This window comes from Buceros rhinoceros, unplaced genomic scaffold, assembly GCF_000710305.1.
Source record: "Buceros rhinoceros silvestris isolate BGI_N320 unplaced genomic scaffold, ASM71030v1 scaffold957, whole genome shotgun sequence".
In the NCBI taxonomy this organism is placed as follows: Eukaryota; Metazoa; Chordata; class Aves; order Bucerotiformes; family Bucerotidae; genus Buceros; species Buceros rhinoceros.
In genome coordinates this window covers 523-21,851 of record NW_010422580.1, presented here as the reverse complement: position 1 = coordinate 21,851, position 21,329 = coordinate 523, and the positions used below count along the sequence as shown (strand labels likewise).

Sequence of the window (21,329 nt, the reverse complement as noted above, 5' to 3'; positions counted from 1 at the left end):
TGAGCCCTGGGGAACACCACTCGTGACCAGCTGCCAACAGGATTGAACTCCATTCACCACTGCTCTTCTGGGCCCAGCCAGAAACTGGCCAGAAAACTGGCCATCAAGTCAGTTTTTTTATGCAGCAAAGAGCATGCCCATCCAAGCCATGAGCAGCCAGTTTCTCCAGAAGAATGATGTGGGAAATATTACTTCAATTCTATACCTCGTCTAAATACAGTAAAATACCTTGATCACAAGACAGTTAAATTTTTCCATTCTAATCTTTTCCTTCAGCTTTGTGTAGGTACCAAAGACAATTTTTAATTCCTTTTCAGTCTTACTATAAAAAACAAAACTGGAGAGTCCAAAGAAATGGATTTACCTATTGCCTGTGACAACTCTGCACCAGCCAAAGGACAAGACTCGTACTACAGAGAGTTCGTCTTTCACGAAACCTTACATAATCTATGCTTGCAAGGTGAACCATGATGTACGAATGAATAATCTCTAGGTCAGCAACCACAAATCAGTTCAAACAATCTAACACAGAGGAAAATGCAACAGATTGGAAACTGCTGCAGTGGATGAACACGAATCTAGAATTAGCTTCAAATCTAGAATTGCATAGCTGCCTACCTTTCTCTTTGAAATAACCAATTGTAAGAAAAAAAACCCTGCATATCACAAGAGGATGCTTCTTCATCAAGTAAAACAAATGATGCCCTCTCTTCCCGTGGTGTTCCTAGAAGAGGTTGACGAGAAGTGGGAAGAAATGGAAAAAAACCACTGTAGTAGACTAAGACTGCCACAAGCCAGCAGCCTGATTCTGTAAGGCTGCATATCCCACTAAGTGAGATAATGACAGTCAATGTGTTCAAGAGCACAGAGCTGACTACCTCCAGGTGTGTTAATGTCTGTTTATGGAATTCACGTAAGACAATGCTTTGCTCATCCACCACTGGACAGTGTTCCCTTTTATTAAGTAGTATTCTTCGATTGGTGTGAAAATTGCTAGTTTTCCTCACTACCTAATGAGAGGTGCATTCCAACTAAGCAAAAATTGCCTTGGTCTTAATAGAGTTACACATTCATTAGCTTTTGATGAATGTCTGCAAGCCCTCTCCCCTCCCCAGTAATCTCCTTCAAGTACCTCCAGGCTCTAATCACAATAGTCTCTGTAATTAAAGGTTTTGATTTTAAATTTGTCTAAAGCTGCCTAGAGAGAGATATTCTGATTACCAGCTGAATCTCAGATAGAAATACTTTGAGAATTTCCCTTGCTTTTGGGGGGAAACCTGTCAGCAAGTTTCAAAATTTAATGCTAGTTCAAGAGATCTGGCCATGTGAGAAAGATTTCTAATTCTTTACTTCTGTTCATAGGCTTACACAGAAGAGTAAAATTTTGTGCTGAGCAAATCTGAATGTTTTATTTTCCAGCATGTCAGTCTCTGTATTTTCTTGTAGATTTTGCAACCACTAGTAACGTAGGAAGATAAATATATATGGATAGTTTATTCTAGGAGATGGTATTAGTACCACGTAGCTGTCACATTACAGATTGGCACTGGTATAGTCACTAACTCCTTTCCACATCCAATAATGTTTCTTTCACAGCTAGCACTGGAAAATCAGCTTTACAGATATGAAATACTTATAAAATATACATACAAATTAACCTGCATTTCTTATTTCCTGCAAATTTCAAAGCAGTTCAGTCAAAAAACCAGAAAAATCTTGAATACTCACTTTTTAAAATAACACTGACCCTAGATGAAAGGAAAATGTTTAATAAAAAAAATCGGCATAACATAACCTTCCATGAGACAATACTATTATTTCTGTATTTTACACTTAAGTGCATTAGCATTTTGAAGTAGAACCTGCAAAGAGAGAAGCCTCTTGAGAAAATAGAAGAAAAGGTGTGGGGAGAGTGGGGGACATCCATCCAAAAGATAGCACTTCTCCAGACAGTAAACCTGCCCAAGGTATCTAAAGAGATGACTCCCCACAGGAGAGGACAGGTTCTGAAGCACAGTGGTGGGAGGTCGCGGGTACTAAACGTTAACAGCTGTTCTAGGCTGTCCAGTCACTTGTTCTCGGCAACCCAGCTTCAGGAGGGGTGTCAGACAAGAGAACCTCCAGAGGTCCCTTCTAACCTCCATTCTGTAATTCTGTAAAAGACATTTCACAAGCTCCAAGGCCTACATGAATGTTTAATGGATAGGTCAGAAGAAGTGGTGATGACCAACAACATCACAGAGAACATGCTTATCGTAGCTGGGAGCCGAGAATAATGAAGGACATGGTGCATGCACATGTACTACAGGAGTAGGTGGTGCATAAGCGCCTGCCCTGCTGATAGCAAAGAAATAAAACATCTTTGGTAGCTGTACATATCTTCAGCCCTAACAAAAATGCATTCAAAGAATGAAGGCTGTACAGCCTTAACAACAATGCACTGTTAGTTATCATGGCTTGGCTTCGCGAACAAAGATCTGGGAAGGGCTTTTCCCACGCTCACTGCAAGCGATGAGTGCACCCTTCGGGTCTGCGCGGTGGATTTTTTAGGTGAGGTGCAGCGTGCACGGAACTGGCTACACCCTTTACACCTGAGGTTCATCTGCCAGGGCCTAGTGAGCTTGGATGGTGACAGCAAAGTCCTTGGGTTGTAGGTTTGTTTAGAGTATCCTTCTCTTAGATGATGGATGCCTTACAAGGCTAAATGAGCTCCATCTGCCCGGGTTTGGAGTCAGAGTTGTCCTTCTCCTAGGATGGCTGCCCGAAGGCTAGCGAGCCCATCCTGCCCATGGATACACTTTGTCTGACCCTTCAGTTGAGACCTGTCTGGCTTGGGAGACCCTACCGGTGGCATATGCCACCTCACGTGCACCCCCTTGCCGTGGGGAAGGAGCTTGCGTGCCCTTGTGACCTTGAGAGCACTATTAGTAACACCCTGGAAAATGGCTACCGCACCTGACACGGAATTCTCACACGGGGCCTCTATGGTTTCTGATCAGGCTAGTATGAACAAGAAGGACAGGGAAGAGACAGAGTGGGGGTGACATGTGGGTCGAGGAACACACAGCACTTTCCAGAAATCTGAAGTAATCTTTTCTGTTCTTTTCTATGAAAGCATCTGCAAATGAAACATTTACAGGGAATAGGAGTCTTCAGAAGAAAATCTGAGACCTCAGATACAGGATTTTTCTTTCCTTTTACACCACTGTAGCTGTTTGCACATCTAGCTATTGCTAACACAGCAAAGCCAATCCGCAAAGCTTTCACGGATGTATCAGGGCATGATTGTACTGACTATCATAAAAATACATACGTTCACTATTGGCAGTGAGGCTTTATTTCTGAGGTCTTAATCTATACTCACAAACTTTCTGAAGAACAAACACCTAAATGTTTTAGCTTATATGTCTATGAGTGTAAATGAACAAGAACTAACATTTTTATTTAGAAAAAAGTTACTCCTGATGAACCGCCCCGACCTAGAATTACTATTCCTAAAACAGAGGAAACAGTAGTAAACTTAAATTCCACCCATAAATGAAGGGAAGTGTTGTATTATTGACAAAAATACAATGTCTTTTAAAAAACTCTGTTTAAATAGAAAAAAAAACTTAAGAAATTTTAAAGTACTTGCCTTTTTTAAGATATTAGTATTTCTCTTTGGAATTGATAATTTGATAATTCACTCATTGCAAACTATATTTTAGTATATTCCATATAGTAAGATTTACTCTGTTACACATGTAATCAGAAGTCTTAAAATCGAATTAAATCTACCAGCCAAAAAGTGGTAGCTTTCAAGAGTATATTGAATAGTCTTCTCTTACAAACCTAGGTGAAGTTTGCCATCTCTTAAAGGCAAACTAAACTTTGCTGCAAAATATAGTATCTACACTGACACAATTTGGTATGATGGGTGAAGCATGCTGAAATTTTAATACTCAGAAATTATCATGTCTCCTACCACCCCCCAGTTATAGGAAATCCTATATTGTATTTCACAATCTTGTACAAAAATATCAACTCTACAAGTTCGGTTTACCCATTTACTACTTACAACTCCAGGATACTAGGACTCATTTATATGTTAAATGTCTTCCCAGGCAAGAGGTAGAAGGAATTCAGAACAAACTATAAAGTTTTAAAAAAGATACCTTCCCAAATCAAGCATTTAAGGCAATATTGCCCCATCACTTCTACAAAACCTAGACAAACAAAAACTCTCTAGGTTAGAAAAGAACTTTCCTTAAAAGCTGGCAATCTAAAACATCCAAAATAGATACAGGTAGAATAAGAGAAAGGGTGGTGACAATAACACAGCAAAGTATGTAAACAAGAGGCATCAAATGAAGATTGAAAATGACACAGTCATAAGCTCTGGAAGATCTGAGATTTTTAACTGAGTAGACATTAGCTTTCTATTTTAACTGTTATATGCTACGTGCGTATCCACAGAACACGGTATGTGGCTGATCAGATAAAGAAAAGAGGTTTTCTAAAGAAAGAACTGAACGACATAATACTTATGAGAACAAAAAGGAATAGAGTACTATTAAGTGCACATTGCAAAACTGCAGTGGAGATGCTGGTGAAACTTCAGCAGTAGTAAACAAAAGTAGAGGAAAAGAGCTAGAAAGTAAACCTGCAAAAAGAAATTACTTCAGGAGTTAACCACTAGAGCAACCTGACCTTTGGATGGCTCTGTCCTGAAAAGTGTAGATTCCCCATTTTTATGGGCAGAGCACATACATTACAGGACAGGGCAAGAAACAGCCCTGATTACATTGCAACTACACCCGAACACAAAACAAATCTAGAACCACAGTGATCCTTGGTTTACTTGGACAGAATTTATTGTCAGAAATACGTTAAACATTTTTTTTCTATCCATGCTACTTGCACAAATAATTAATTTGGTATTTCAATACAAGACAGTTATTAAGAATACTTTTAACAGCTCTTCCTTAGAAAAATACATTTAACTTCAACTTTTACCTTTACTTTGTGAAACTTGACACAATTGAAAGTTAAGTTATTACTCAAGAATATTTTATAATTGCTAATTAGACACTCTACTGCACAGTTACGGAGCACCTGCATTTAACTTCTTTAGGGTAGATGGTGTTATTTACTAAGCCTGTAAAAAACATTAGATAATTAAAAAAGCATGTACTAAGAATACAACAAAAAAAAGAATAAGAGTGTGACATGATCTTACCCTCTGTTAGGAAATAAAGCTATGCATCCAAAACTACACTACCTTTCAAGGGCTTACCTTCTTTTTATCCCTCATTGAGCCCTTCCCTCGGACCATTATCTTGCATCCTGTTTCTGCCTCAAGCTGTTTCGCTGTTAGTCCTCTGGGCCCAAGGATCCTTCCAACAAAGTTAAACTGGAAAGGGAAAAGAAAAATATTATTTCTATAGAAGCCAACAAACTTAATTAAAAATTTAACATGATGTACTTCTGTCTAAAATATCATCAAGTGTTTATAGGTTTAGAATACTACACAATATCTGAGGTTAAGGAATTAATTATATTACTATTTTCATACGCTCAATACCTATGTGACTCCTGCTTTGGAGGTATGGGTTTCAGGTGAAAATAGGTTTTTGAGTTTCACAACTAGTAGTCTAGGGCAGTGGTAGTCCTGATTTTCTCCTCATTAAGCGGTATGAGCTCTGACAGACACTACAAACAACCCTCCCTCACCACTAACGTGACCAGACATACTCATTTCATTAGTAGGCCATTGATGTGCATCACTTCATGGAATCACACAGATTCTGGCTGAACGACCAGACATGCACACCACTTCCATGAGGTGGGACTGGTCGGGTGCCAGGTATAGGTCCAGTTCCATAACAGCACAGGGCCTTCACAAAAGGCCTGTAGACCACTGCTTGTTTGCTCCCTGCCTAGTGCTAAGGAGCCCGCAGAAAACATTCTTTTTCATCCTTCTGTGCTGTTCTGGTGGGCTCACCTGGACAGCATGCTGCTGATTGGCTACCTACATCTACAGAAACTCTCCTTTAATCCACCTGTGCGTTAAAGGCATTTCCTTCAGAAAAAAACCCAGTACTTGTTACACATTGAATTTAGGCTGCATGGGCAACATCTCTTGAAAACACTTTATATTTGCCATATATATAAAAATATATATATAAAAATGTGTGTATATACACATATATGTGAGTATATACAAACGCATGACAAAAGCACATCATTTTTTCTAAGCTGTATCTTTTACTCAGCTTTGCATATGAACAGAGCAAGCATCTCATGGGTAGTTGGCTAACTTCAATATCAGCAGACATCACCCTGCTTTTGCTTCACAGAGTACCACCATTAAAAGAATACCTCCATTTAGCCATTCATAACACTATTTCTTAGTTATTTTCCAGGGTTTTTTCCTTTTCAGTATTTTCAATCACACATTCTGGAAATTACGACAAAAATAATAAAAGCACTAAGTGAAGGTAGCATTAAGAACATATAGCAGTACTCTGTGACAACTACAATGCGAAGATGAAGATCAGGCTCAAAGGGTAGATAAAACCTGTAAATTTCAGACTGACGATTACATTCAGAGAAGATACTGAGAGAACAGAAACTTTGCAGTAAGGACAGCAGACTGGATATTTTAGATCCTGGTAAATAAAGCTATTCAATGGAATTACGAATAATTTGTTGGCTTTTGTTGCTCAGGTAATTAAAATTGGGTTTGAGCACTACAGCTCAACATATTCGAAATCCTTACAAAACTGCAAAGAAATTATTTAGGAGTGAGTAAAAATTATGAATACAAGCAAATTAAAGATCTTCAACAAAAATAACCATGTTCCACAACAGCTGAACTGTTCATAGGGAACTTCCAAAATTTAGTATTCCAGATTCAAAAAACAAAGAGACACTATGATGAAGTCTGAATCAATCCTAACATCCGTCTGTACAGAACCAAAGCTAGGAATATTTCCCTATAACTTCTTACGGTCTGCGTTTGTCTAATCCTCTAGGATTCACCTTACCCTCAAGTAAATTGCTAGAAAGAAATAACAGTGGTTCACAAATCAGGTCAAAATAAGAACAAACTACACTAAAGACTCCAAGTTGCTGATTAATAAGAAGTTGAAAAGATGCGCGCCTGATTTTTACACCGTATGGGAGTTCAGTAGTACTAAATTTCTTATTAATACTGTTTCTTTTATATTTTTTGTGTTTTCCTTTGAAACCTGAAATTAAAATATGGCAAGATCTAATTTAGCTGATGAAAAAAAAAATTTTTTCCTTCATTACTAGAGCACATGTATTTGGTTCAACAACTATTTTGCTCAATTAAAAACTAATTTATTCTACCATATTAGCAAGTGTTCCAGTGATTTACTATATATTGAATTTGCAGAGCCAGTTACTTATCACTGAAAAAAAGCCAAAACAAGCTATTCATAAAGTCTATTTCAACTTAATGAAATAATAATAATAAAAAAATCTTAGAAAGCTTCTATGTTCCTCAGATACAAAGTATATTTGAGTACAAATGTTACATACATTTGTACATTACACATTTGGTTTATACAGAGTCTAAACATTATTTTAAGGAAAATCTCAGGGAAACCTCAATAGTTCCTTATTATACCAAAAACATGCTTCTTGTTGACTTCAACTGAGACTCCTTGAAGACATAAGAACAAACATTTACATTCAGCAAAAATTCTAAACACACCTACAAAAGCCATTTCTTTGCCAATGATACCTGACAAAGGCTCTGCAGTATGTCTACATTTCTAGTAACCTGGTATTTTGTCTCACCTGATTTCCAACAGAAAAAAAAAAAAAAAATCACATAATTCCTGTGAATTCCTTTTAAAAAACCTAGTGTAATTAGTACAGCTCAGTACTTGTAACCATAAATAAATATTTAATTCTTAAGTGCCTGCAGAAACCAGCTTCAGTATATTATACCATACATGAAGACGTTCTTCATTTTGAGACTACCTTTACATATGATGAATCTTTTAAATTTAACTGTAACAGGACACAGAAACTTCAGACTATTGCATCAGTTAGAAAGGAGTTTAGCCTCTTCCCTTTTTCACATTCTCCACCAATACAGTTTTTTTATTTTACAGGTACATGTTAGACATCACTGCCAAGTCTAAGTGGACTGTCATGAAGACGGAAAGCTGTATCCTTCCAGTATGCAAATTAGCTTTCAGACTGTATACCAATACATCAAAAAAACCTAAAGTATCCCAGCAATGTGGTTCAAAATGTCCTGATGGTTTAGCTTGCTTTTTAAAGACATGGCGAGCCGCATTTCCTGCTCACTTCATTTTCACATGCTTTTCCCCACCAAATAAAAAGCAGCTGAAGACTAAGACACTGCTTGGTTCAGTGGTTAAAATATCTCGAGGTTAAGAAGCAACTGAAAACTGGATGTTATAATGGAGAACATCTGGCAATTTTATCTTAAGCAGCAGTGCTGACAGTTCGGAGGGATTTCTACGTCTTCGGATCATAATAGTCCTATTACCTGACCCTTTGGGAGATAACTTAATCTAACAGAGTTACAGGCTGAAGTGCTAACTTTGGAAATGAAGTAATGAAGAGACACAAAGGGACTATGGCGAGATGAGAAAGGCATTTAAAAGAAAGCATGATGAATGCGTAAAACACTCATGATGTTGTTTGTTAAGCACGAATACTCTTTGTTAGCAAGATTAAGACTACTCCTAAGTATTAACAAATTCCTTAAGGTTACAATTAAATTCGAGTACTTTTTTTCATGCATGGTTTTGATGAAGAAAAGCAGTTAATGCATTTAATTGAAACATTTTTATACAAGCTTCAACTAGAAATACTACCACAGAAGATAGAAAAAGAACACTATGCTGACAAAACACGTCATAAATACTCAGAAGACAAGGTTCTGAATCCAGCGAATGCTTTCACTGACCTAAGAAAATTAGCAAATTTGGTGTTATTTTATCATTTTCTTTCTAAAGGAACATTGTTTTATGATACCGTTAATACAGTTATTTTCCCATAAAGTATATTTGCATTTAATAAAACAGGTTGAATGGCTTTAAGTTGAGCTTTAGATAATCATAAAAAACATCTAATATAGAGCAAATTGGATTTTCAGAAAGTCTGTAACAGAAACAAGAATAAAACCACTTTAGGTACTACAAAACAAATATAGCATATTAAACCTTAAGAACATAATATTGTATACTTTCAGTTAGGTACTTCAGTGTTTAATAAAGAAAAAAACTTGTAGCATAACATTATAAATAGAAATATCAAAACTACCTTTCTCAGAAATTTAATCTGAAACATTTTATAGATTAGAAATAACCTCAATGGACAATTTACCCTACCTTACACTGAATATGCTTTCTAGCAGTAATAATCCCCTATTTCTTCAGTTAATGTTATCGTGACCAAATACCCCTTTTCACAATGACAACTTTGTCACGAAGTTGGCTTTGGTTTTGCTGTTTGGTGGGTTTCTTGTTGGTTGGTTTGGTCCCACCTCCCCCCGCCCCCACCAAGAGCAGATGATGATCTTAAAGGTCTTTTCCAACCAGATGATTCTGTGATCTTTTATTAACTGTATTAGCATATATTTTGATAATTAAACACATTTGTACTGGTTTGAGTTAGAACAGAACTGATTCTGCTCAGTGATTTCACTCTGCAGCTCAGTCTCTGCTAAGTCACTGCACATTCTGAAGTTAATGGCATATTTGTGCAGACAGTGATGTTTACAGTTACTACCAGGGACTGGGACGCAGAAAGGCTCTTGTGCCTGTGCAGACCGAGGTCACTGCTAAATCCTGTGTACCACGGTGGGGGTGCAGAAAGTTACCCGCACCTGTGGGGAGAAGCAGATGGGACAGGTGACCCTGAACTGACCAACAAGGTATTTCATCCCATAGACATCATATTTGGTATAAAGCTGAGGGATCACAAGGTTCCTGCTCTCTCCTTCAATGGCCAGTGTCTGAGAAGGATTCTGTCCGTTCTGCCTTTGAACCCAATCTGTGCATCCCTGAATCCAGCTCCAGAATCCAGCTCCTGAATCTGGTTCCTGTCTGCAACTGAATCCAGCCTGGGACTTCCCCAGTGCCTGCCCACAGTATCAGTGATGACGGAAAACGGTTGCCATCTGTGGAGCTGGGCTCTGTATTGGTATTTATTACAAATTTTCATTAAAGCAGTTTTAGTTTTCCAATCCGTAAGTCTCTCTCCCTTATTTCTTTTTCTCCTCCCCCTCTTTGAGAAGGAAGGGGGAGTAATAGACAACATCTGCGTCATTCGTCTAGTGGCTGGCCCAGCCCTAACCCATGACAATGCTCCAGTGGAATCTGGCAAGTTTCTGCATAGTTAATAAAAACAGACTATGAGGAGATTTTACAGGGTGAGAAGGCTAACGGAGCAGATAGTACTATCACTGTCAATACAGTGAACATAGACAACAGTAGTGACATACAGAAGTTATTTTTAATGTACACACTAACTTTAGGTAGTTGTTAAGTCTGCTAGTAAAAACAATGAAATGATTCCATCCCTCCATACAGCGTGCTTCTTAAGTTAAATAATCAAGTAAATGCCAAAGTACACATCTAGCATGTAACAGCACAGTCTTTTAATAAGAAATGTTGATACTGATTTATCTATGTTTTCCAGTAAAGCTTCAGTAAGACAGTAAACAAGCCATGATGAACAGTACCACCTTGTTCTCCCTGTGAGATTAAGAATTGCAGCCTTCCCTCCTGGACATCAGCAACACATGCTTTCATAGTGTGAAGGATGGATTACCATAATAAATAGTTCGGTCTACTTTAAGAACCATTACTGTTTCTTATGACTGAAGTTCTCTGAGTAACATTAAAACAGGTGACACAACAAATAGGAATTTTAGGAATTTCTAATATTAAAAATCAGGTATTTGTATTTAGATTTTTTTCCTCACTTAAAAAAAGTAATTCTGTTAGTTACAAGGATCACAAATATTGCATTTTCCAAAAGGTGATCCTCAGCCCTACTCAAATAAAAAGTTCTCTTTGCTAGTACCTATATTCTGGCAACATAACATTATTTATCAAATTAAAAACTGCTTCAAATTGTGTTCTGGAAAACGTCAAAACAAACAGCATAACATGTAATTTCACACAGAAACTGCGGTTGTTTTAATTGGCTGATAAATTTTAATAAATATATTGATTGCTACAATAAAAACTAAACAGTTTTTATGAAGCAGTAGCATACAGTTAAAGCACCAAGACAGCAAGCAGCGCTAACCATCTTAAAATAAAAATAACAACTTATTCCATTTAAAAGACACCACAATTCTGCAAGGTTAGTTTTATTGCTGGAGTTGACTTGCCAATTACCAGATTATTTACACTCCTTTCTGACTGAGCAGAATATCAGGCACTGGTGATCATTTAAAAAGCTCAGAATCTTTTTCTGATCACTGTAGCTGTAAAGTAGACAAACCAGATTATCCACGTGATATCAATAAAATATAGTTTTTACTCAGCAGACTGCATCCTAATGCTTAAAATGCTCCTTTAAAAAAAAAAAAGCATTTGAAAAGTATAGCTGGGATTTAGAATGAATTACTAAATCCTTTAAATCCACGTTATTCACCTCTAATAACCTCTCTGCTGAAGGCTTTGAGAGCATGTTTAACTGACAAACAGCTTTACAAACCCCATGTAAATACAATGGATCAGATCTATTTAAAAAAAAAAAAAGGAAGGGGGGGGGACAAAGATCAGGCTAGCTATCCAGGTCATTTTAATAATGGTAATAGAGCTTGCTTTATTACCAGAGCAAATTCTTAAAACAAACAAGAAGTAATACACTCAAGTACACAACTTTATTCTCTATTAAAGTACACATTCTTTATTCTCAACTAACTTGCATTTCATAAAGGAACTTGAGTAAATTATCAAACATTCAGATTAAATACTTGATGTTTCATTCAGATATTCAAATTTAATAAAATGTTATCATGATAGCTAGAAACTTTCCTAAATAACACTTAATTTTTAGCACAGAAATTCTAAGGCACAGAAGAACCTCAGCAATAGGTAAACCTAGTTAACTGAAGCATTACAACTTGTCAGAGAAGCCAGTGTAGTTTCCTTCATTACCCATTAGAACTAGGGATCTGTCAAAACTCGTTATCGAAACGCAGCACTGAATTTACAATGTAGTAATTCCTGTACATTCAAAAAAATCAAAATCTTCATCTTCAGAATATACTTCTATCATTACCTTGTGTACATAATTTTCATCTACACATTCAACCACAAAATATAACACAGTCGTCAAAGAAAATCTATTTTCAGCACCTCTGGGTAGAAGATTCCACCTGATTTTTATTTTAAAATACCATATGTACATGTGTTATTGAAGGTGGTAAAGATTTTAAAAAATATTTTTGATGTTAACATAAAGATAGCATCTTTTATCTCAAGGACTCTATTTTGCCAGATTAGCTGTAAAGAGCTAACATCATTTGTTCACAAATTCTTTGGCTAATTTGAAGGTCATGCTAACAGCATAGGAAAAATCTACCACATCTAACCAATATTCAATCCAATTTTCTAAAAATTAACCCAAGACATGAACATTTATGCCTGGACATTTACCATTTACTTAAGTTAAGAGATTACTAGGGAGTTTTACTATTCTAAGATTGTATAAGGAGGGTTTGGTTGGGGTTGCCCCCATGCCCATTTTTCTGTAGCAAAATTATACCTACATCATATAATTTTGGCATTAGATAACAGAGCCTACGTAATATAAAACTTTCAGATGGAAGCTAGAAAGCAATCCAAAAGGGAATTCTACATTTTTTGTGAAAATCAATGATGTACTGCTGCCATAAACCTTACATTATATCGTCAATGAGTCAAGAAACTTTAGAACACTATCAAAGTCGCACTGTTTAAATTGCTTTAAAAAGAAGCAGCTGAAGTCAGATAAATGGACTACAAAGTCTGAGAGAATTTAAAGATAACTCTTTAAATTAGTGATTTCTAACATACAACTATAAAGTTTGAGCCTCTTTTTTACTATACAGAATTAAATAATCACTTGGTAAAAAGCTAGTATTATAAACAATCAGCACTTGCATTAGATAGGTAGAAGGAGTAATGACAAGTTTATTAAATTAGCTATGGTTTTGCTGATATTCTGATTGTTCTTGTAGAATGTATCACATAGGTAATACTTGCACTGACCTAAAAACTTGAAGAACCACAAACGTAACTTGCACTTCATAAATGGTATAACGTACTAAATACAAGAGAAGATTTTCAAATTATTATATAGCTCCACAGCCATAAACCTCTCTACACAGAGGTATATAAAAAAGTAAATCTGACTAAAACACAATAGATCAAATTCCCTGAGCAAAGAAGCTCAAATCGCTAATCTCTTTTACTCAAGGCCAGAAAACCGTATCTAGTGCAACATCATGCTACATACAGTCCACCTGAACTTTCGCATACTTATTTCATACTCCCCATAGAAAAGATGAACATACAAAGACAATAAATTAATGCAAAACCACATCAAATTGATAGGAAACATCACAAGTTGATAGAAAACCACTCTGGTAAGTACCATCACAAGAAGGAAAAGCTGCTTCTATTATGGGAAAAATACAGCTCTTAACATTAAGACAAATCATCCTTGCAGTCTTTTAAAAGCTGCCAGTAAGCTCCGGGGCTACACTTCTATAAACACTCCAACAAACTTTAAGGAAGGGGACATACCTGCTTCTAAGAGGAGGAGATCTGGAATTTCCTGATCATGTCTCACTGTGTCAGATTATGCTGCTGCACAAGGAGCCTGTCCACATTTTAAAACAAATAAACCAAAAAACAGAGCCAAGTCCTCTTCACTAAAAGCGTTTAGGCTGGAGCACAGTTTCTCTCTTCAGACCACAGCTTCTCTCAGGGAAAGTCTGGGCCCATTCCTTCTCACCTGTCAAGCCCAGTAGAGGACTGTCTCTAGGTTGCCCCATCAACACAGGCTGTTACTACAGATATGAAAGTTACTACAGATACCAAAGAGAGGATAGAAAGGCTGTTCATTAGCAGTTTACATGTTGAGGAGCCATATATGAGGTTTTGCTCTTCACTTCTCTGTGGCTGAACTGACAGCTGTAAGCCAGGAGAAACTACCAAGTTTGAATTCAAGAACTAAACAAGTTCTTGAAAAGGAACAGTAGAAATCTCAAATCACCAAGAAGCAGCGAACAATATCAAGTACGATTAATCTTCTAACTAACGTGCTAGACTTATTTCAAGCTTACATTCTGACATGCCTTTACTGCAGTTAAAGCCTAGATGTAGTTATAAGATATATATCAAATATGAGGCTTTTAAGAAAACACTCATTTTTCCAAACACTAACTTTCATTTTGAAAATGAATCAAATTTTTAAATCACATTTAAATCATGATACTTTTCTACATCTCTAATAAAAGGGAGGATTAAGACTTAAGGATAAGACTTAAAGTTTGTACTATTCAAGAATATTCATGTTTTCAGCTATATTTAACCAAGTATCAAAACACTTCCAAAGAGTCCCCTTAAACTTCTTAGAGAAAATTAGTAATAATTTTATGTTACTAATAAAAGCAGTCTTTCAAACACTGTCCTTCCAAACTCTTTAACCTTCTCTGTCATTAGGGCTGACTGATAAGCCACCAGCTGTTTTTTTTCTTCTTCGTGGTACAATGCATTCTCTTCCTTTTTAAGGCTAGTATATCCAAGCAACAAACAGCAGGACTTAAGCCAGCTGCTAGAATGTCACAAACCTATATATTTAGCTCCCATCTCATTGATTGCCATCCTTCAGTGTCAGCCATTTAATGTCCCTTTTGCTCCAGTCTACTGACATTCCTCACTGAGCTGACAACACTGCAGGCTGGATCAGCAGCCAGGAGGTATGAGAACACACAACAATAAAGCAGAGACCTTATTAGTTATCACAGACAAAAGCCATGCCTTGGTAAACACTCAAGGTGAAAAACGTTTTATGTTTTGTTTTCTTCACACCCTCTCCCCAAATTTCTGATCTCATTTTCACCGTTTTTACAGTTCTTTATATAAATATTAACTTCAGATCTTTAGTGAAGCAGCACTTTGTTCCTGTAGCATGTTTCATTAGCATTATTCTATCTTTACGTAACAGGACAGAAATCCTCCCATTTGTACTCTATTAATTTGCACTATTTGCTTCATTTCTGCTTAGTCAATGCTTTTCATACATCCTAATAAAAAATGTGCATTAAAGTCACATTTGCTTTCCATTTAACACCGTTTTAAACATTAACCCTTTTCCTCATGTCACAAGTTTAAAGAAAATCTTAATAGGGTAGTATCAATTCAATTTCAAGTAACTATAGAATAATATCCCTCAAAATGAATTTTATGCTACATGTTCTGTTCATGTAAAACCACTAATCTAATTACTGTCGTATTTTGGAAATAATTGGATTTTAAATTGCTTAGAATTATCAACGTGAGAAAGCTGTAAAGATAGACAAATTAACAATTTCATGGTTTTAAAATAGGAATCTCTGTTATCGTTAGAGGCCCATTTACGATGATTTAAAGGCCCACAGTACAGTTTGGTAGTTCCCTCCTTTAAGTGGTCATAAAAACCTTTAAACAGTAATTGAAAGATTGTTAATAGAAACTCTTTCAGGAAATCAGATCCCATGAACAACCTAATAGCAGGCATGCTAAAGTGAGATAGTGAATAATCTGTTTCATCCTATTCACTAAGATGAGGTTTTCAGAACTGTGACAAGACATCGGTTTCAATAGCACCAGGAGATGAGTAAATCTTGTTCGATTCCATGCTCTGTTTGGGAATTGTGACACATTTATCTAGAGAATTAACAAGCTGTGCGGTGTGTAAATAGGTCTCCAAAACCTAACTATAAGTTCCAGCAGTGCCCTCTAAGCCTCACAGTTTAAATCACTAAACTCATATTCAGATATGAGGATCCTCAGGATATACAGTCCAACGGCTGATTTGCATAATAATATCTTAATTAGATGTGAGTACACGTGACATTACCCAAGGCACTTAAAGCTGGCAATTCTGCTGTAGACTACTTCCAATTCTCAGAAATTAAAAGTGAGAAAGATATGTTTAAATTGGAGCACCACTGCGGATGGTGATACTGTTACAAACGATTTGCACAAACAGAAATTCTTATACTTAGGAGACACAATTCCCCTTTTTAAAATTCTCAGAGAAAGGCAGTTTACTTTTTCTCCCCCAAAAACTAAAAGTTGACAGAGCAGAATCAGGCTTTGAGGTTATATACTATCTTTACACAAAAGAAAGGTGTCCAGTAACCACTTTTCATCTTATTAGTTACCGCAACTTTTAGCCAAAGTTCTGCATTCCTTTCAGGCAATAGACTTTATGCTGAATTTTTCAGTGTTTTATAAGTCTAAGTTCAAAAAATGTATTTATTATTCACCTTGAAAGGTGGGAGGAAACACAGAAGTTGCACACTTCCAAATCAGAAGACCTTATAGCTGTATTATGTAAATAGTAATTACTATTTTTTCCTTCCCAATAGAACTCTTTGACAAGTTAAAAAAAAAAGCAACACATCAAGCAACTAAACCAATGATAAAGGTGTAGTATTGTTCTGTGGATACAGTTAAGCAACACCAGTGACAGCTGTGATGAAAGTTTCCATATTCAAAGATATTTAGGGAAAAAATGCATTTTATGAAATTCCTGAGTGTCCAATTAAAATATTTAACCTTCCTAAACATCAGTCACATGAATGGAAAGCATGCTTATTTTAATTACCTAATTTAGCTAAGTAAATTCTGATTTATAATATCAATTAGATAATTTTTGCTTTGCTACTTTACTTTTATACACATTCAAATATTGGTAACACAATAACACAACTGCAATCTGACTGATGGAATTCAAGCTCTATAGCAGAAACAAACTCTGATTTATAGTAATTCAGGGAGAGGAATCAGCATTCTTACCTAATTTGAGACAAATCAACCTCTGAAATACCTATTTATAAATTTACTGAAAAGGCACCAAGTATTTAACAATGAGAACTACAAAACCTCATGATTTAAACAGAGAATAATGTTTATCCATAGGAGCTCTGCACATTGCAATCAATTTCCATATACGTAGTTTACTCTGCATTGCACTTACTAGGAGTTGATTTACCAAAGCAGGTCTAGAATTTCTTGCCATAAAAATATTGAAACAAGTCACAGAAAGTAATTTTAAATTGTTTCATCAAAATGGAAGCAAGCCCCCTCCCAAAAGTTTAGAACAAGGAAACAATAGTGCTACAGAATTGGTAGTGTTTGCCATTCTACTACAGACTTCAAGTGACATGCTTCAACTAAGTGTAAAAGAGAAAAGGCTAGTAGCTTTCAATGTCTACTTGCTGTTGTCCAATTATTGCTTCTAAAAAATTAATAAATAGGTTTTGCAATGTTGACCATATTTAAAGCAAAAATTTGTACAATCCTATTCACCTTCTGAAAAGGCTGCTTCTGAAAAAGTGTGCCACAATCAGTAAGTTTGCAAAATTCTAGCCTAGAACTAGAGGGGAACAGGTCAGAAACACAGAAGATGGCTCAAATTACAGCCCTCAGAGTATTTCCATTAGCACTTTAAGGTCTAATCTACTTTATTTGGTACTTTAAATCACTTCTGCTACAAGCTGTTATGTTACCAAACCTTAAATCTCTGCTGCATCTGTAAAGACAAGTTAGGCCAAACTTAAAGGCACCTGAAACACCTTAAAAAGCCCAGCCTTAAAAAGCCCATGAGCATTTAAGGGTGCAAGTCCCACTACACATACACCTTAGAGTTAGGTGCTCAGCCAGCATCCAGCAGTACTAGACAGTACTAGTCTAGTACTATAATACAGTCTAGTATTATAGTAATAATAGCACTTTTGCATATCAAATCACATTGAATCTATTACCCTAAACATCTACAATTACAACACTACCAAAATAGCAGTATGTCAACAATGACTGCACTCAGGTTTTGTTTCTAATTAGCTTTTGCCTTTTACCCATGGGCTTTTAAAGTAAGGAGACAGACAGACATTACCACATTTAACAGTTCCTTGATGACCACCACAGTCATTGCAACAGAAGAGAAACAACCTCAAATTTACCACGAGGAAAAAAAGGTGTAAGAAAAGAGTTGTTATAAAGCTTTGAGATGCACTTCAGGTTCACATGCCAATCTACCTGTCTGTAGTAACACATATCTCTATATCCTAAGTTATCTTACAGTCCTATTTATGCTACAAAGCCAGAGTTACAGGCCTCTCATTCAGCTTGCCCATCCACTCACTCCCTGAAGAAACTGAAATGCTTCAGAAAGACTCACAAGCCTTTATTTACAGCTTTCCAGGTCTCAAGGCCAACATTTGCACTTGTGGAAGGAAAAAGAGGAAAAAAAAAAAAAGCAAAACAGTATTTTGGCCAGATTAACTTGGAAAAAAAAATCTCAAGAGATTGAAGCCCAAGAAATACTATTTTCATATTTGTGCTGAGTGACAGCAACTTTACTTTTTATTCAAGTGATATTCACTTTACAAGTAACAGTAACCAAATAGTCAATTGAGTTCAAACTATAAAATTCAAACTAGGTTAAACAGTATGACCCAGAAGTTTTGTAAGTTAATTTGAATAATATATTCTTTATTATGAGCACTTAAGATACATTAACAAGATAACTTGGTCATTTCCACAAGTCATGATAATAAATTTGGAACAGCCATACAGAAATACCTATTTCATGTTGCATTCGCATTTTTAGACCACCTGTACTTGGAGGTGGAGTGGGGGAATATTCTGAGAAACCACTGCTTATTTAAGACACCTTTAAATCATAATTCAATTTACGATCTTCCCAGAGCAAGCAGTCCCTCTATCATTGACAGCAGGTCACAGCCTGAGGGCCTGAGGGGTGTAGCGTCCTTTGACACTACAGATCATAATGTTTGTAACTTGAGTTTTTCAGTCAGTATGTTCTGATTGTTTATAAACCACTTAGCTGAAAGATATTTATCAAGCTTATGTCAGTACTCTAAAGACACAAAAGCTTCTGAATAAATAATTAATAACTTGATTAATAAATTAATCAACCTAAGCAACTTGATTTTAAGTGCTGGTTGGATTAACGTACATCACTAGGGCAAGTACATGAACCTTCCTGGGAGACAAGAAGTTCTATGCTGCATAATAAGTGACATCCAAAATGAGTGCAAGAAAGGTGTGAAAAGGAAGTGGCCGTTCATCAACCAGCACTACTTTTTTTAAAATGCTGAGTGTATATGAAAGAAAAACAATGCACAGAGTTTCAAAAAGTGTAGCAAATTTCAGAAGGAATCAATGCATTCACAGACTTCAACTACTTTACACTGCTCTTAAAAGAAAATAAACATATAAAATTATAATTGTGAATTAGTATTATGCCAAAATAACTGAAGTAACTATGTCCAACTACTGCTTTTACTGGCCGTAAGAAAAAGCAGAGACTAATTGAATGAATTAAGCAGATCTATACAAGAATGGATGAATACCTATTAGCTACACAATTTCAGAATTTCCTATATAGAGATACCTATTGAAGTAGCTTTTGTATTTTATTCTAAACCCAACATTCAAAACTAAGGCAAGTAAACAACAGTTCCTAAGCTATGAACCAAAACATGGAAGAAAAAAAAGATCTAAACAGTTTTTTCCACTAGCTGGTATGTGCATACAGTCTTCCTCTCAACAGGAATCATGGAAGACCAAGTGATCATCACTGATGAGGTGCAAACGTAGAGAACAATAATCCTGTTCATTTGAATTATGGATCAAACTCATATCAGAAGTGAATGCTATAAATGCAACATTACACTGAGAACTTTTTCTTGACAAGTATTGCACACTTTAAAATGTATTAAAGAGTTAAGAACTTCAGGAATAGTAGAACCTAAAACCAGCACACCTCTTCAAAAAAAAAAAGTAGTCCATACTCTTGCTTAAAAGGCAACTTTTAAAAAAATTAATATGCATCCTCCAGACTTGTGGGCAGACTTATTCTAGTAATAAAAAACAAATCTTCTACTACTGAGGACACATACACTGATTTTTATGTAAGAGTATGATTTATAAAGAAAATACCAGGCTGATATTTTGACTGGTACTCAAAACCACTTTTAATACTGATTCAGGATGGAGCTCAGTACCTTAATCGCAGTAAAACACGGATCAAGCATAATTAGTGAAGACTTACATTTCACTGATCTGCCTGCATGAAGTTACAGAACTCGTGCTGTCCTCTGACAAGAAAGTACTGAATTACTTTTGCAAGGGTAACTCAATAAAAATCTGAACATACAAACAGGAATATCTAAACTACAGAGCTACTAAAGAGGAAAAAACACCTAATCTGCCTCTCGAAAGCTGACCGACTACCAGATACAGAGGGAAATTAAACTAAAAAAAAAAAAAGGAAGACTACAATAGCATAGTATTACAATTGCCATGTAAAGTTTCTGGGGAAAATGAGAGCTCAGTGTTATAGGTCTGCTTTGTCAACTAATGAGAGGGGAAAAAAAATTAAAAACATCTAAACATCTTAATTCTCAAGAAAAGGGTTTTCTCTCTGTATTTCCTACCTCCTTGTAACACTATACTTGTCAACTACAAGCCCCATCCTTCAGGAGTCAAAATTCAGCACTCTAAAGGAAATGGAAGATCTGTTCTTGCCTTTGAATAACTGAATAACCAAGTACACCTAGTACAGATTCTGATGTCTAAACAGTAATTTTTAAATCCACGTATGTATTTTAAACATAGCTCCACTTTGCTCTATTAAGAAAGGGTTTAGCCCTTACTGATGTATTTCTATGTTTACTGCAGTCCCCAACGCCAGTTAAAGTATACAGGATGTTAACTGACAAAAACTACCCAAGAAGTTCAGCAAGCGTACCTGACCTACTCACAGCAGCAAGCAAAAATGTCATGCTGAAGCACTTCCCTCTTCTCTGTATAAACCTCTTTACTATGATAAGCATTTGAAAAAACAGATTAAAAAGAAACAATGAACTAAAGAAATTTATGCACATAAAATGCAGAATTCTAAAACAAAAGAGGGTATCAAAAGAGGGTAAAAGAAGACAGTTCTTACCAGACTGTCCACTGTGAAGCCTAACTCTGCAGAGACAATCACAGTTGAGAGACGAGCCATAATGAAAGGCACCGCGTGAGCCAAAA

At 36.1% G+C, this 21,329-nt stretch overlaps 1 protein-coding gene across 3 annotated transcripts in view; it reads right to left on the bottom strand.

The window, feature by feature from the left end:
* QKI (QKI, KH domain containing, RNA binding) overlaps positions 1-5,393 on the bottom strand; it is a 94,173-nt gene extending 88,780 nt beyond the window's left edge. For all 3 annotated transcript variants that reach the window (XM_010140076.1, XM_010140077.1, XM_010140078.1), the window contains exon 1: positions 5,276-5,393. In XM_010140076.1, the coding sequence (XP_010138378.1) occupies positions 5,276-5,314 (39 nt within the window). In that variant the 5' untranslated portion in view covers positions 5,315-5,393. The remainder of the gene's footprint in view (positions 1-5,275) is intronic.
* Positions 5,394-21,329: the final 15,936 nt, after the last annotated feature.